Genomic DNA, 18,159 nt, shown 5'->3' on the forward strand with positions numbered 1-18,159 from the left:
TCCCCCGGTCCCTGTGCCCAACGCCCATCCCCCTGACTCCCACCTGTGAGGAGAAGTCAGATGCTTAGCAACAAGGGAACTGGGTGTTTCTGAAGGTAGTATGTCCCCCCATTTCAAAGTTAGGGAAGAAAAATGGACAATATCTATTGAGAATTTAAAAAATTTTTTTATTTATTTACTTGTCAGACAGATATCTGGCACCCCCAGATTTTGTTATTTACAAAGAATTCCAACTAATATATTTCCTTTCAATAATATTCTCAATAGGTGGGGCGCCTGGGTGGCTCAGTGGGGTAAAGCCTCTGCCTTCGGCTCAGGTCATGATCCCAGGGTCCTGGGATAGAGCCCTGCATGGGGCTCTCTGCTCGGCGGGGAGCCTGCTTCCCCATCTCTCTCTCTGCCTGCCTCTCTGCCTACTTGTGATCTCTGTCAAGTAAATAAATAAAATCGTTAAAAAAAAAGAAAAGAAAAGAAAAAAATTTGTCCTTGGCCAACTTGAGCAAAAATTGGAAGAACATTGAGTAGCTAGAAATTCTGAAATTGAGTCCAGGTATCGGGAGAAGAATCGTGGCAGTTTCAACCCTTGAACCATCACTTCAAGGTGACATGTCTGGAATGGGTGAACCCCCATGTGTCGTCAATCTGTATTTTACCCCACTGAAGAGTCAAAGTCCCAGGAGCAGGAGTTTTGACTGACCAAGCTTATTCTATGTGCCGTGGCTCGGGCTGGGTAGGTGAGAGGCAGGCTGCCTCTGAGGACCCCTCCAGTGCCCTTTTGGGGGAGCAGGACTTTTGGCTTACAGTCCCTTCAAGCCCAAATGCAGTTGGGGGCAGGCAAACTCTCCTAAGCACAAGAATCAGGGCCTGTCAGGAAAGGAGGTTGGATTCTGGGCAGCCAAAAGAACAACTCTAGGATAAATTTAGAACTAAATTAGTAGATCCTGGAATTTTGGAATGTTCAAGACTTTGAAAAAAAAATTTCTAACAAAATAATTTCATTAAAGGAAAATGACTGCTATCTACCATCACCATTGTTTCCCAGAAAGAAGGTCATTAATACAAAAAAGGAGAAAAGGTAATATCAGAATAAAAGAAAAGCCTTCAAGCACATAATCTTACTCTGTGTCAGATTCATTGTAATATTTTTTTCCCTTGTGGCCCTCATTTCACTGGAGACCAGTGAACACAGATCAGCAGTTTGGTGGTAGGGTTTTAGGAATCATTGGGCTAAGTGGTCTGTAGGTTCCTTACTAACCTCAAGTTTCTGTGAACCCAGTGGGATCCTGCTGTTAAACAGTGTTTCTCCACTGGAGGCAAGTTTGCCCCCCTAGGAGACTTGGCCACACCTGGAGACATTTCAGGTCATCACAGCTGGGTGGTGGTGGAGGAGATAGAGTCCTACTGGCATCTAGAGACCAGGGATGCCATCGAGCATCCTACTGTGCACAACACAGCTCCCGCCACAAAGAATGATCTGGCCCAACATGTCTAAGTGGTGAGGTTAAGAGACCATCTATAGATAGAAAAAAAAAAATCTCATGAAGCAATTCAAATGGAAAGTACTAGAGAATAGTGCGCTCAGCTGTTACCACAGCCCTTATTCGCGAGGCAGACTTTTAGTTAAATTTTATCAGTTTCTTTAACAACAAAAGGAGTACATACTCATTACTGACATTGTTGGAAAAAGGCAGAGGAATAATAAGCAAGGAAAACAAGCCACTCTTGGCCCCAGCCACTCTCTCTCCGGAGATACTTCCTCTCAACTGTAGCACGTCCAAAGCAGACGTTTTGATTTTCCCACCCCACTCACCTGTTCCTTCCCAGTTCCTCTCACCGGAGCAACTGGCACCTATACCTTCAGACGCCTCCTTGACTTCTCCTCACACTCGCGTCGAGTCCTGACAATTCTACTTTCGCAGCCGATTGCCAGTCCCACCCCTTGTCACCCCTCTCTGCAACTGCTCCGCTCAGTCCCAGCCCAACACCCCCCACCCCTGCAGAGACCTCTTGACCACTCCTCACAGCTGCCTTCACCCACGGCAAGGCTCTCTCTCCACACCAGTGAAAGGGAGCGGTAGAAAATGAATCTAATTCTGTGGAAACTTCCAGTGGCTTCCATGACAAAAAGATCCTCATTCCTTACCTCCTTGTAGCCCTCCCTGACCACCCCGTGGAAAAGATTCCTCTCCTCCCCAGGCTCCCTTCCCACAACCCTCCACCCTCCACCCCTTGCCCAGCTTGATTCTTCTTTTTTTTGTTTTTTTAAAGATTTTTATTTATTTGTTTGACAGACAGAGATCACAAGTAGGCAGAGAGACCGGCAGAGAGAGAGGGAGGAAGCAGGCTCCCTGCCTAGCAGAGAGCCTGATGCGGGACTTGATCCCAGGACCCTGAGATCATGACCTGAGCCGAAGGCAGAGGCTTAACCCACTGAGACACCCAAGTGCCCCCCCACTCCCCCAGCTTGATTCCTACCCCAAACATTACTTCTTCCATAATGTCATCCTATGCCTTTATTCGTGGAATTGTTTATTGTCTTCGTCTCAACTCTAATGCAAGCTCCATGAGGGCTGGAATTTGTCCTCTTCTCGGCTGAGTCTCTAGCACCTAGAACAGTGTTTATACATGTTCGTGACCCAATAAATATTTGCTGAATGAATCATTAACATTTTGGTAACTATGTTTTCCAGTCTTCTATCTTCCTTTTGAACTGATTTGTTTCACAGAAAACATATAATGCTATATTCCCAACTTTGCATCTCAATTTTTAAATTATTTTTTAGTTTATTTTGTGTTTTTAAAGATTTTATTTATTTATTTATTTATTTATTTATTTATTTGAGAGAGTGAGCGGGAGACTGCAGGAATAGGGGGAGGACCAGAAGGAGAGACAGGTTGTCCGCAGATCACAGAATCCAACTCTGGGTTTGATCCCGGGCCCCTGAGATCATGACCTGAACCAAAGGCAGACGCCTAACTGAGCCACCCAGTGACCCCTGCATCTCAATTTTTTAATCTACTATTAGATCTGAAGCTGTTTCTTAGGACCAACTCTTCATAAACATTTTAATGGCAACATAACTATTCCTTGGGATAGAAATATCATTATCTTCAGGGTGCCTGGGTGGCTCAGTGGGTTAAAGCCTCTGCTTTTGGCTCAGGTCATGATCTCAGGGTCCTGGGATTGAGCCCCACATCGGGCTCTCTGCTCAGGAGGGAACCTGCTTCCTCCTCTCTCTCTGCCTGCCTCTCTGCCTACTTGTGATCTCTCTCTGTCAAATAAATAAAATCTTTAAAAAAAAAGAAATATTAATATCTTCTTGAACATTTGGGTTATTCTAATCTTTTGCTGTAGTCAGTATCTCTGCAGCAAGCATTCTAGTACTTAAATCTTTTTTCTTGAATTTGGGTAATTTCTTTAGGATAGCATCCTAAAATTGGAGTTACTGGATAAAGAACATTATTACTAAAAGACCCCTCCCCGGGAAGATAGATAGGATAACTAACCGCTTGTTTGCTTTTCTGTAAACCGCTGGCTTTTAGATACCCGGGAAGATAGATAGGATAACTAACCGCTTGTTTGCTTTTCTGTAACAGCTTGGCTACTAAGGCATGACACTTAACTCCTGTTTGAACAAGATACCCTCCCCTAATAGCCGGGGCATGGTCACGTAGGCAAGGGGGCTGCATGGTCATGTAGGTCACGTAGACAGGGGGCTGCATAGTCAGGTAGGCAGGATGCCTTTCTGCTGAGTGATAAGGTCAAACTTCCCCTCTTTGTTTCCCCTTCCCGCCTTACTCTTCGCGCGAGGGGGTCTTCCAAAGCCAATCCGCTAACACCAAGTATGCCTTTTTCAAAAGTTCAAACTGTCAACCAATCAGTTGCACCCCACCCAAAACTTGTTTGTACCTGTCTATAAAAATCCTGCACCACCCCAGCCAGGGGTGCTCGGTTAGCCGGAGCTGCCGACCACCCGCCGGTACCTGCGTGATAATAAACCTCTTGCTGTTTGCATCCAGTGGCAGTGTTGGATTCTTGGGTTAGGGGATCCGCGGGTCTTTCAATTACCTTTATGTTTCTTAATCCATGCTGTAACAGTGACAATATATAATTTTTTTCCACCCTTTTTCCCAATCAGTCTCACCCAGCGTGCAAAAGCCCTGAGCTGACTTCAAACTTCTTCAACATTTACGGGAAGAGCCCTCTGATTGTGTACTTCCTCCACAACTACGCCCATCTGCCCCAGGGTGGTGAAGACGTGTTGATAGTCAGGAGGGAAAGAACCAGGAGCATCCCATATCCTTTCTGCCACAGGAGGGGCACATGTGCCTCCAGGCCCTGCTGCTTCCACCTCTGAGAAGCCAGGGTCTAGAAAGGCACCCGGCCCTTAGCTCAGTGCCTGGTACCCATCAAGGGTAGTCATTGATAGGAGCCGAAGGCTCAGAATGTTGAGCATTTTAGTTCCAAGCTGGCTTCTTAAACTGGCTGCATGGGATCCCAGGCAAGTCAGATTTCCCTGGGTGCAAAATCTCTTCCTGCTAACTAGGTATTCGAACATACTTTGCCATTCACTAATGACTCCCCTGTGCTCATTGACCCTAGAATCTGTATTGATCGCGATTTGGGGTCCAGATGTGTGTTTCTTGTAACATCCTCTTCATACACACACACACACACACACACACACACACACACACACGCAAGCACACACGCACGCATACACCCTCCTCCAGACCCATCAGCAAATCTCTGGCACAAACCAATTGGTATTGGTTACCAACTTAACCAACCAACTTAAAGATTCAGTAACCCAACTCAGATCTTAAGAAAACAGATGTGACCAGTTGGTGTCCTGAGACCTAGCATTTTCCTCTAGTGGGTCAGACATGGGATCAAGTCAGCCCAGACTCAAGCACCAAGTCAGCGGCTGACCTCACTGCTCTGTAGTATAGTACAGTAGGAGGAGCCTGGGTTGGGGATACACAGCCCCAGATTTGAGTCCAGCTCAGCAACGTACTGGCCTTAAGATCTTAGGTGCACTGCTTGACCTCTGAGCTCAATAGCTTTATCAAGTTCTTTGTAAAATAAGGATAATTAGGGGCACCTGGTAGCTCGTTCAGTTAAAGCATTCAACTCTTGGTTTTGGCTTAGGTCATGATCTCAGGGTCATGGAATCGAGCCCTGCCTCGGGCTCTGTGCTCAGTGTGGAGCACACTGTCCCTTGCCCTCTGCGCCTCCTCCTGCTCTCTCTGTCTCAAATAAATAAATAAATAAAATCTTTTTTTTCTTTTAGATTTTATTTATTTATTCGACAGAGATCACAAGTAGGCAGAGAGGCAGGCAGAGAGAGAGAGAGGAGGAAGCAGGCTCCCCACTGAGCAGAGCCCGATGCGGGGCTCGATTCCAGGACCCTGGGATCATGACCCAAGCCGAACGCAGAGGCTTTAACCCACTGAGCCACCCAGGTGCCCCAATAAATGAAATCTTAAAAAATAATTATAAGACAATTATAAAAAATATAATTTATATAATTTATATTATATAATTCATAATAAATTATTAAAAATAAGTATAATTGTACCAAAACAATAGTGTTACAATCAGGATTAAATGGCATATGGCTGGTTCTAAATAAACAATAATGATCATAATTATTATTAACATTATCGAAGGAGGAATTATTATCCTTATTTTATAGATCGGAAAATAGAGACAGAGAGGATGACTCATATTGGATGGAAATCCTAAACGCCTGAGATTCTGACCAGTGCAGAAGGGGTAGAGAGGTGGGGGAGATCCAGAGGGCTTTCCAACATATAAACATGATATTGGGAATGAGGTCTTGAGACTGAAAGTTGGAATCCCTTCCTCTTCATCACTGTGATCATAGAGTAAGAATAGTATTTATTTGCCTATTTTTTTATTGAGGTATAGTTGACCCACAACATATTAGTTTCAGATGTAGAACCCAGTGTTACTACGAAGTGATTCCCATGATACGTGGAGTCGCCACTTGTCACCCTACGGAGTGAGAATTTTATTTATTTATTTTTAAAGATTTTATTTATTTATTTGACAGACAGGGATCACAAGTAGGTAGAGAGGCAGACAGAGAGAGAGAGGTGGGAAGCAGGCTCCCCATTGAGCAGAAAGCCTGAGGCAGGGCTCGATCCCAGGACCCCAGGATCATGACCCAAGCTGAAGGCAGAGGCTTTAACCCACTGAGCCACCCAGGCGCCCCCAGAGTGAGAACGTTAGATGACAGTCTGAAAAGAGGATTTCCTAGCCCTTCCATCAGCAGGAGGAGAGAAGGGCTGTGTTAAAAGATCAGGAATGGCCCAGCCACTGGGGAGGATAGCCCCTTGCCTTCACCCATAGTCAGAGGGCAGGAGTCCTTTCCTGCTCAGATTTTGGTGATGTGGTCCAGAAACAGGTCATTTCCCCCCTCTGCCATCTCGCCACCCCCTTCCTCTCCATGCAGTAGGCCGTCTTGCTGGTAACACTCAAGAGTCAATACCAACCGACAGTGTGAACTTTTCCTTGACGGCCAGTGCCACTGAGTCCGTCCTGACATATGCTGAGGTCATTGACCTGACCCTGAGCAACATGAAGAAGCGGAGGGACAACTTGGAACAACTGAAATGGCTCCACTGGAATGAATGGAAGTATTTTGATGTGTACCTAAGGGAACTGCAAGAAAACTTCCTCAGGTATTTAAGGGGCTTTAGGGAAGGGACGTTGTTTGGGCATCTGCCTGTTCTTGCACATGACAATTTAAACATTTTTTTAAAAGATTTTATATATTTATTTTTTAAAATTAACATATAATGCATTATTTGCCCCAGGGTACAGGTCTGTGAATCATCAGGCTTACACGTTTCACAGCACTCACCATAGCACATACCCTTCCCAGTGCCCATCACCCAGCCACCCTAACCCTCCACCCCCCCACCCCACAGCAACCCTCAGTTTGTTTCCTGAGGTTAAGAGCCTCTTATGGTTTGTCTTCCTCCCCAGTCCCATCTTGTTCCATTTTTTCCTTTTCTACCCCCCCACCACCCCCCGTCCTGCCTCTCAAATTCCTCATATCAGAGTGATCATAAGATACTTGTCTTTCTCTGATTGTCTTATTTCACTCAGCATTAATACCCTCTAGTTCCATCCACGTCATTGCAAATGGCAAGATTTCATCTTTTGATGGCTGCATAGTATTCCATTATATATATATATATATATATATATATATATATATATATATATATAGTCTCCTTTATCCATTCATCTGTTGATGGACATCTGGGTTCTTTCCATAGTTTGGCTATTGTGGACATTGTTGATATAAACATTGGGGTGCATGTGCCCCTTCGGATCACTACTTTTGTATCTTTAAGGTAAATACCCAGTAGTGCAATTACTGGGTCGTAGGGTAGCTCTATTTTCAACTTTTTGAGGAACCTCCATGCTGTTTTCCAGAGTGGCTGCACCAGCTCGTATTCCCACCAGCAGTGTAGGAGGGTTTCCCTTTCTGTGCAAAAGATTTTATTTTTAAGTAATCTCTACACCCAATGTAGGGCTTGAATTCAGAATCCTAAGACCGAGTAGCACATTCCACTGACCAAGCCAGTAAAGAACCCCTGCACATGAAAATTTCTTTTTTACATGCATTTTATTTATTCTTTTAAAATATTTTATTTATTTATTTGACAGAGAGAGAGCACAAATAGGCAGAGTGGCAGGCAGAGAGAGAGAGAGGGAAGCAGGCTCCCCGCTGAGCAGGGAGCCTGATGCTGGGCTCGATCCTGGGACTCTAAGACCATGACCTGAGCCGAAGGCAGAGGCTTTAACCCACTGAGCCACCTAGGTGCCCCTTTTACATGCATTTTAAAGATTTATTTATTTTATTTTGAGAGAGAGAGAGCAAGAGCAGGAGCGGGAATACAGAGGGAGAGAGAGAATCTTGGGCAGACCTCCTGCTGAGTGTAGAGCCCGACATGGGGCAGGTCTCATGACCCTGAGATCACCCACGACCTGAGCTAAAACCAAGAGTCAGACCCTTAATGCACTGCACCAGCCACTCACCCCTGCACATGGTAATTTTTAATTGGGGGCCTAGTCCGGAACTATCTTAGGCATAGTAACAGAGACCAGATCTTTCTTTTAAAGTTATTTTTCCCTAACTAAAAAAGCATTTATCTTCAATGAAAACAAACAAACAAACCTGGAAAAGCACCTGGAGACATATGTTGCCAACATTTTTCTATAAATCCTTCCAGTCTTTTTGCCTGGGCCTGTAGAGGTGTATCTTTAGACAAAAGTAGTAGAGTCATACCATCAATCTGATTTTTAGACTTTGTTTTCCCACTTAGCTGCGTATGATGGGTATTTTCCTGTGCCTTCTGACTTTTTCAGTATTTTTATTTTCTTTAGAAATTTTTCAGACCTTCCAGAAATGTTGAAAGGATGGTGCAGTGAACACCATATGTCCACACTGCGTTTACCAATTATCCACTTTTTGCCACATTTTCTTTCTCTCTCTAGTAATTAGGTCAAATTCAAATTTCCCCAGTGGTGCCCAAAATATCCTTTTTGGTTTTACTTGCTGCTCCAGGATCCGATCAAGGATTGGGAACTAGATCTTGCTGTTATATCTCTTTGGGGTCTTTTCACTGATAACAATGCCCTGCCGCCACCTTTGTTATTATGCCATGAATCAATGGTTACATCATTATCATTATTATTATTATTATTATTATTTTATGACACAGAGTCTTTTGAAACACTCAAGCCACATTCTGGATTTTTCTAATTATTTCTTCAGGGTATCATTTAACTTATTCCAAAATGCCCTATATTTCTCATAAACTAGACATGGGGTGATACTAGGTGCTTGATAGAATTCAGGAAACACCTCATAGATGATGATGTGTGTGCGCAGAGACAGTCAATGTCAAGTCAGCCAGACAGGTGGTCTCTGCTAGACCTCTCCATTCTAAGACCCCTGTTTTATGTAGTTAGTCTGTAATAACTGGTGTGATTCTTTGAGGCTGAATGAATCTGCTCTCCCCAAACCAATGTCCAGCGGTTGTAGCATCCACTGATGCTCTTTGCCTGGATCAGTTATGACAGCTGGGGTTGCAAAATAGTGATTTTCTACTTCCACTCCCTTCTCCCTTTATTAGCTGGCACTTTTTTTTTTCTAAAGAGCTCACCTTCTTCTTTTGCCCCTTATCTCTCTCTCATGTCTTCTCCACCTATTCCCATAAGTCTCTCACGTGGACATCCGGCTGCAAAAGAAGCTCAGGAAATATTTGGCAAAGAGAAATGAGATTTCCATGCCTGAACCAGAGCGGAACTGCCTGGGCACTTCATTACCCAAAATAACACTGGATTCAGTTAGTGGGAGAGAAAGGGGGAACTGCTGTTGGCCAGACAGCTGTTGGTATCTGCTATCGTAGGAGAGAAAGGAAACAATGAACACACTGGTAACTGCTTTGTTTTACAAAGTGATACAGTAGCATTATTGGTAGCATTGGTAACTGCTTTGTTTTACAAAGCATACAGTAGCATTATTTCCAAATGAGATACACACACAAACACACAAACCTGTTAAGCACCAGCCCCACAAAAATGCAGTTCTGCCTAAATGTCCATCAAAAGGTGTTTGGTTAATCAGATATCATATGTATGTGCTCTGCTGCCGAGAAAAATGGCCGTGTCGATCTAGTATTCTTATTTTATAAGGAACGATGGTCATAAAATATTATTAGACCAAAAAAAAAAAATCAGGGTATAAAATAGTGTGTGTAAGAAGCACGGTTATTTATCTCCGTTTTACAAAAGCCAAGGTCAAAGACAGAAACTTGGAGGGCAGCCACATTTGTGGGGAGGACAAAATGTGGGGCCACGGAGAAGGAGTGGCTAGAAGGAAAGGAGAGCCTGTGTGTGAAGGCACAGCAGCCACGAAGCTGAGGGAGGAAAGGGCCAAGGGGAGTAGCGGTCAGCAGTGGGGGTGCCACATGTAGAAGCCCTGGGCTGAGACAGGTTTGGTGATTTGGCAGAGAGTGGTCCTAACTGGTCAGACACCAGAGCCTGGGATGTTGGGGGAAAGGTGTGGTGCCCCATGGGTGAATGAGACTACTAGGAGGCAGAAGGAGCAAAATTCTGCACCAAAAAGGACAAGATTGGACGGGGAGTAGCAGGGCTCTTTCATTGTCAAGTGGAAGACCCAAGTCCATGGGAAGCCAGAGGGATTGGAGAGATTGGAAAAAGGCAGGTAAGGGAAGTCAGGGTCAGGATTGAGGAAGGGAGAGGACCCAGGAGCCATTTGGGGTTTTTTGTTTTTGTTTTTGTTTTTAGTTTTAGTTATTGGGGCACCTGGGTGGCTCAATCAGTTAAGCATCTGCCTTTGGCTCAGGTCATGATCCTGGAGTCCCAGAATCTAGCCGCTCATCTGGCTCCCTGCTCAGCAGGAGTCTGCTTTTCCCTCTGTCCCTTACCCTGCTCGCTCACGTTCTCTCACTCTCTCACTCTGTCCCTCTCTCAAGTCAATAATAAGATCACAAATAAACCTTCCCTTTTCTATTCCTTTGGCTGGAACTTAGTCCCATAATTTAAATTTAAAAAAAATAATATTAAATTTATTTAAGATTAAGTCTACAGCATATATATTTCAGAAATGTATAAGGACATCCTTGTTTAATAAAGGCGTCCTTATAGGGTGAATTATAGTATACGTATTTTAAGTCAGTAGAAACTTTGTAATTATGTGTTAGCAATCTCATTGCTAAATATATCCACTTTTTGTTGGGTAAGGCATTATCAAGAAGTTCAGCATGCCTTCTGTTAATAAAGTGATTCTCAAAATTTGTGTCTACAGAATAAAATGGTGACCTTGAAACACATCTGTGCCATTAGGGGCACCTGGGTAGCTCAGTGAGTTAAGCATATGACTTTTGATTTTGGCTCAGTATAGACATTTTGACAATATTTATTCTTCCGATCCAAGAGCATGGAATGGTCTTCCATCTTTTTGTGTCTTCAGTTTCTTTCATGAGTGTTCTGTAGTTCCTCGAATACAGATCCTTTACCACTTTGGTTAGGTTTATTCCCAGGTATCTTATGGTTCTTGGTGCTAGAGTAAATGGAATTGATTCTCTAATTTCCCTTTCTGTATTTTCATTGTTAGTGTATAAGAAAGCCACTGATTTCTGGACATCGATTTTGTATCCTGCCATGTTGCTGAATTGCTGTATGAGTTCTAGTAGTTTGGGGGTGGAGTCTTTTGGGCTTTCCGTATAAAGAATCATGTCATCTGTGAAGAGAGAGGGTTTGACTTCTTCATTGCCAATTTGGATACCTTTTATTTCTCTTTTATTTCTTTTCCCAGCTGTTGCTAGGACTTCTAATACTATGTTGAACAAGAGTGGTGAAAGTGGGCATCCTTGTCTTGTTCCTGATCTCAATGGGAAGGCTGTAAGCTTTTTACCATTGAGGATGATATTTGCTGTGGGTCTTTCATAGATAGATTTTATGAAGTTCAGGAATGTTCCCTCTATCCCTATACTTTGAAGCGTTTTAATCAGGAACGGATGCTGGATTTTGTCAAATGCTTTTTCTGCATCAATTGAGAGGACCATGTGGTTCTTCTCTTTTCTCATATTAATTTGTTCTATCACATTGATTGATTTGCGAATGTTGAACATCCTTGTAGCCCAGGGATGAATCCCACCTGGTCATGGTGGATAATCTTTTTAATGTGATTTTGGCTCAGGTCATGATCTCAGGGTCCTGGATGGGGTCCTGCATTGGCAGGCTCCAAGCTCAGTGGGGAGTCTGCTTGAGATTCTCTCTCTCCCCTGCCCCTCTCCTCACTCCCTGTGCTCTCACCCTTGCTCCCTAAAATAATCTTTAAAAAAAAAAACCCAAAAACCCACATCTGTGCTGTTAGACATCAAAGCAGAGCTACACTCAGGGAAATAGGGCTTGCCTGAGTAGGGTACAGATGAGGGGGCTTCTGGGGAGCTCACAGTGTTCCATTTCTTGATCTGGGTGCTGGTTACATGGGTGTGCTTAGTCCACAAAATCTTCTAGAGCTGCACATTTAGAGTCTATGAATTCTTTGCTATCTATGTTCTGAAGGAACATATTAAGGAACTCCTTGTACTGGTGTATCCTTTTTCTTTGTAGAGATATTATAATGGTTTTGTAGTTACCTATTTTTTTAAATTTTTTTCTTATTTTTTTTATAAACATATAATGTATTATTAGCCCCAGGGCTACAGGACTGTGAATAGCCAGGTTTACACACTTCACAGCACTCACCATAGCACATACCCTCCCCAATGTCCATAATCCCACCACCCTCTCCCTCCCCCCTCCCCACCAGCCACCCTCAATTTGTTTTGTGACATTAAGAGTCTCTTATGGTTTGTCTCCCTCCCAATCCCATCTTGTTTCATTTATTCTTTTCCTACCCCCCAAACCCTCCACATTGTATCTCCACTCCCTCATATCGGGGAGATCATCTGATAGTTGTCTTTCTCTGATTGACTTATTTCGCTAAGCATAATACCCTCTAGTTCCATCCACGTCATCGCAAATGGCAAGATTCCATTTCTTTTGATGGCTGCATAATATTCCATTGTGTATATATACCACATCTTCTTTATCCATTCATCTGTTGATGGACATCTAGGTTCTTTCCATAGTTTATCTATTGTGGACATTGCTGCTATAAACAATCAGGTGCACATGCCCCTTCGGATCACTACATTTGTATCTTTAGGGTGTGATTGCTGGGCCATAGGGTAGCTCTATTTTCAACTTTTTGAGGAACCTCCATGCTGTTTTCCAGAGTGGTTGCACCAGCTTGCATTTCCACCAATAGTGTAGGAGAGTTCCCCTTTCTCCACATCCTCGCCAGCATCTGTCATTTCCTGACTTGTTAATTTTAACCATTCTGACTGGTGTGAGGTGGTATCTCATTGTGGTTTTGATTTGTATTTTCCTGATCCTGAGTGATGTGGAGCACTTTTTCATGTGTCTGTTGGCAATCTGGATGTCTTCTTTGCAGAAATGTCTGTTCATGTCTTCTGCCCATTTCTTGACTGGATTATTTGTTCTTTGGGTGTTGAGCTTGCTAAGCTTTTTACAGATTTTGGATACTAGCCCTTTATCTGATATATCGTTTGCAAGTATCTTCTCCCATTCGTAGTTACCTATTTTTTAAAGGAGTCAAATCTGGGGCCGCCTGGGTGGCTCAGTCAGTTGAACATCTACCTTTGGCTCAGGTCATGATCTAGGGTCCTGGGATGGAGCCCCACAGCAGGCTCCTTGCTCAGCAGGGAGCCTGCTTCTCCCTCTGCCTGCTGCTCTCCCTGCTTGTGCAATCTCTCTCTCTCTCTAGCAAATAAATAAATAAAATCTTAAAAAATAAACAAAAAATAAAAGTGTCATGTCTGAAAGAGATTCCTAATGAAATGTTTCTGGATGAGATGACATGGTATCTAGGCTCTTCTTGAAAATCACCCATTTGGGGTGGGAATGGAGGGGTTTGAAGGGAGTAATGGATGTTTCAAGATTAATCTTATGTTGGTAACTATTGAAGCTAAATAATGGGTAAATGGTGTTGATTGTGCAATTTTCATTACTTTTATATATTTTTTGAAGTTTTTTTTTTTTAATGGTAGCTATAACAAAAACAAAAGATGTCAAATGCCCATATGGACTATTACTTGCACATGGGCTAGGACTCCTTTGGGACCTCAGTTACCATCTTATTTCCCAAATAGAGCATATCAATAGGAAGCACTGGCTTTGTAGTTGGACAGACTGAAGCTCTGTCTCACTCTCTATCTGAATTATGTCCATCACAGCCTGTGTGAGGCTTGGATACCGACTGTAAACAAGGACACAGAGTAGCTGTGGGGGAATGGAGATGTCTAGCTCTGTGCCTGGCTCAAAGAAAGTGCTCAGTAAATGCCGACGGCCAGAGATAATACCTGTGACCCCGTGCCATGGAAATTGCAGGGTCCAAAGCAGTGCAGGACTCAGATTTGAAAGTCTGTGATTGGGGAGTCCTGGAGCAGCCCCTATTAGAAAAGGCAATCCACGGGCGCCTGGGTGGCTCAGTAGGTTAGGCGTCTACCTTCAACTCAGGTCATGATCTCAGGGTCCTGGGATGGAGCTCATGTTGGACTCTGTGTTCAGTGGGGCATCTGCTTCTTCCTCACCCTCCGCTCCTCCCTGACTCATGCTTTTTCTCTCTCTCAAATTAGTAAAATATTTAAATAAATAAATAAAATAATAAAATAAATGGAGTCCCTTCAGCTTCCCTACCTCAGTTCAAGGCCAAGTTCACTGCTATTTTTTTTTTTAATACCGATCTTTCTGCCTCTATCCTTCTTCAGCAGAGAAGTGTATGGCAGACTCTTAATTCATACAAATATATTTTTTTAAGATTTTATTTATTTGACAGAGAGAGTGAGAGTGAGCATGAAAGTGGCAAGGGGCAGAGGGAGAAGCCAGCTCCCTGATGAGCAGAGGGCCTGATGTGGGACTTGATCCTGGGACTCCAGGATCATGACCTGAGCCGAAGGCAGTTGCTTAACCAACTGAGCCACCCAGGTGCCCATACAAATACATTTTTATTGCTATTCTGTCTACCCTGAGTGCCTGCAACCTGCTTCGTCATCAAGTAAATGTCTGCTCATGTTCAAAAGTCAGCTGATGTATCACCCAATTCCTTTTCCCCATTGTGTGCCCCATGCTTATCTCAATACACTCCACGGAAAACCGTCTTCTGTAAGAACACCAGCAGCACAGGGCATTTCTGGAGCACTTCCTTTATTTATGGTGTACCAGACACTGAGCTAAGCACTTGACCTGTGGCAACTCAGTTAACCTTCGCCACAACCCTAGGTTCTACTATCACCAAGTTGAGATGGGTACACTGGCAGGGAGAGGTTAGGTGATTTGCCCAAAGTCACACAGCAAACAGCAGATCCCCAACTTGAATTCAGCTTGCCTTCAGTATTTGGCTTTCTTTCAGACTGCTGATTTTTTTCCTGTCCTCCTAATTTGAGTGTATGTTCCTTGAATTCAGCGACCACATCTTATTCCTATCTGTGTCCCCAAGCACTGACATGACCCCTAGCACACTGCAGGGGCTCTGGACTTACAGTCCACTCTCTGCTTGCTCTTAAATGAATAAGTCTGTAAATATTTCTCTCTCTTTACATGTGAAAATAGGAGTGAAAATATCGTGCTGACTCTTCAGTATTTTTCCATATGTGCCTTTGTGATTTCCCCACAGGGAGGTGAAGAATATCGATCAAAGAGCATTAGAGCTAAAGAAGACAAACCACATGTTCATCCCACCTTCCACCTTGGTTGAGGACTCCTTTGACAAGAAATCTAGAGGAAGTCCCGAGAGGGAGACTGCATTTCTTTTAAGGTTTGTTCCAACAAAGACCATGGACAGGTTGGAAATATGAATACTTTTAGAATTTTTTTATTTTAAGTGGGCTCCACACTGGGTGTGGAGCACCACATGAGGCTTGAACTCACAACCCTGGGATCAAGGCCCAAGCTGAGATCAAGAATAAGATGCTTAACTGACTGAGCCACCCAGGTGCCCCGTCTGAATACTTTATTTTTATATATTTTTATTAACATATAATGTATTATTTGTTTCAGGGGCACAGGTCTGTGATTCATCAGTCTTACACAATACCTAGCACTCACCACAACACATAACCCACACCACTGTCCATCATCCAGCCACTCTCTCTTTTTTTTTTTTTTAAAGATTTATTTATTTATTTGACAGAGAGAGATCACAAGTAGGCAGAGAGGCAGGCAGAGAGAGAGGAGGAAGCAGGCTCCCCGCTGAGCAGAGAGCCCGATGCGGGACTCGATCCCAGGACCCCGAGATCATGACCTGAGCCGAAGGCAGCGGCTTAACCCACTGAGCCACCCAGGCGCCCTCTCTCTTTTTTTTTTTTAATTATTATATTTATTGGGGCGCCTGGGTGGCTCAATCAGTTAAGTGCCTGCCTTCAGCTCAGGGCAGAATCCCAGGGTCCTGGGATCAAGTCCCATATTGTGTTCTCCTGCTCAGTGGGGAGACTGCTTCTCCCTCTCCCTTTGCTCCTCCCTGTTGATCATGCTCTCTCTGTGTCAAATACATAAATAAAATCTTAAAAAAAAAATTCCTTTAAAAAAACCATTTTAAGTGATTTTTTAAATATTACTATTACTTAACAATATTACTGAGGGGGTAATTTACCATAAAATTTGCTCATTTGAAGTACATTAATTTTAGCAAATTTACAGAGTTTAGCAACAATTGCTGCCATCCAGTTTAAGAACTTTTTCATCACCCCGGAAAGATCCCTCATGCTCAGTTGTAGTCAACCACTGTTACCCTCTCCCTTTCTAATAACCTCCCTAGAAGTACCATTTAACATTGCCACTTTATTTCAAGGGTTGGATATTAGTCACATGGTGATGTTAGTGAGGTTGGGAAATGTAATTTATTTATTTATTTATTTATTTTTAAAGATTTTATTTATTTATTTGACACAGAGAGATCACCAGTAGGCAGGGAGGCAGGCAGAGAGAGAGGGAAGTAGGCTCCCTGTTGAGCAGAGAGCCCAATGCAGGGCTTGACCCCAGAACCCCAAGATCATGACCTGAGCCAAAGGCAGAGGCTCAATCTGCTGAGCCACCCAGACGCCCCTGGGAAATGTAATTTAAAAAAAAATCTGGGGACATTGCCATTTTAAACAAAAGCTGGCTCATTCTTCCATCAAAGTAAAAGGGAGAGCAGACGATGTGTTGGTAACTAGCCATCTCAACACAGATAGATGGTGTTATACTATCCATTTTAGAGAAGAAACCAAAGCTTAATGAGATGAGAAAGTTATCCAAGGAAACCTTCCAATCTTAAGTCTTCCAATTTTAATTTTCCTTTGATCGAGAAGACCACAATTTTTTGATAATAGCCGTTTAGCTTGAGACCCACCTGTTTGAGCCATGGAATCTTAAAGGATCAGTGGTAACTCAGCAGATCTATCAGAAATAAGCTTTCTGATATCCACCTTAGATTCTCAGAAATCTAAGCCAACGCAGTTTAACTTACCAATATTATTATTCTTCCCTCAGACTTGATTATATTTCAGATAGCTCTTAATCTAATGAACTCCTCGTAGACCTTTAAAACCCAGCTGAAAAAAATAAAAAAATAAAACCCAGCTGAGGCATCACCTCCAGGAAGTCTCCCCTGACTTGCCTACTCAGGGTACCCGTTATGTGCCCTGTGCTTTCCTGATCATGCTCCATAGATCTTAGCCTACTTAATCATAGACTTCCTTGTCCATTTCCCTAGACTGAATATTTGGCCTCAAAGAATCTTGCCCTGGGTGATCTTGTTTTCCTGGGACCAAGTCCAGAGCCTTTTAGGTACCCAACAGTGCCTAAAAGACAGATGATGGGATCGTGCAGTGCATTCAGCATTCTGTTCTGGTTATTTGCTGTCGCCACTATTGGTCCCTTTGTAAACATCTCTTGTCACTATCTATCAAGATTCCAGTGACACCTTTGAAGAAATCACACTGAATTTTTGAGCCAATTTTTGTTAACTGTTTTTTTTTTTTTTTTAAATTTCCCCCACAGGAAGAAAAAGGAGGAGAGGGAAAGAGAAGTAAGAGAGAAGCTGGACAGCTCTCCCTTGTCACTATCAGACCCTGACTAATTCTCTCCCCCTGGGAAGCTCCCTCAGGAGCCCTGATATTTCTACCAGGTAGGGTAAAACAACAGGAGAAAAAGGAAACTGTGGCCAAAGACTGAGAAACAAAAAGAGCTATTCCCAGGATAAGGGAAATATTCCATCATAGTTGCTCCTAGGCTGAGTGAAAAGCAGGAGTGAGGAGTTTTTGCTTGGGGCACTGTGTTTATTCACGCCTTTAGTCTTTTACCCACTGATTTATTTTAAATATTACAACTCATAGTATTAAACTATAATATAATAATGGCTTTAGTTGTTAACTAAACAAGTAAGCTCAATGCATGACAGACATCACCTCATTTTGACCTTCATAACAGCTGTATGAGGCAGACATGACCCACTGCATTTTACCCAGCAGCAAGCCCAGGTT

At 43.3% G+C, this 18,159-nt stretch overlaps 1 protein-coding gene across 11 annotated transcripts in view; it reads left to right on the plus strand.

The window, feature by feature from the left end:
* FAM227A (family with sequence similarity 227 member A) overlaps positions 1 to 18,159 on the plus strand; it is an 83,596-nt gene that overhangs the window by 55,580 nt on the left and 9,857 nt on the right. For 10 of the 11 annotated variants that reach the window (XM_045083858.1, XM_045083856.1, XM_045083859.1 and 7 more), the window contains 4 exons: positions 4,140 to 4,297; positions 6,559 to 6,711; positions 15,315 to 15,455; positions 17,678 to 17,804. In XM_045083858.1, the coding sequence (XP_044939793.1) occupies positions 4,140 to 4,297; positions 6,559 to 6,711; positions 15,315 to 15,455; positions 17,678 to 17,756 (531 nt within the window). In that variant the 3' untranslated portion in view covers positions 17,757 to 17,804. The remainder of the gene's footprint in view (positions 1 to 4,139; positions 4,298 to 6,558; positions 6,712 to 15,314; positions 15,456 to 17,677; positions 17,805 to 18,159) is intronic. The other variant, XM_045083852.1, reaches the window with a different exon arrangement.

Source organism: Mustela putorius, unplaced genomic scaffold (assembly GCF_011764305.1).
Source record: "Mustela putorius furo isolate JIRA1106 unplaced genomic scaffold, ASM1176430v1.1 tig00000738_pilon_pilon_pilon, whole genome shotgun sequence".
In the NCBI taxonomy this organism is placed as follows: Eukaryota; Metazoa; Chordata; class Mammalia; order Carnivora; family Mustelidae; genus Mustela; species Mustela putorius.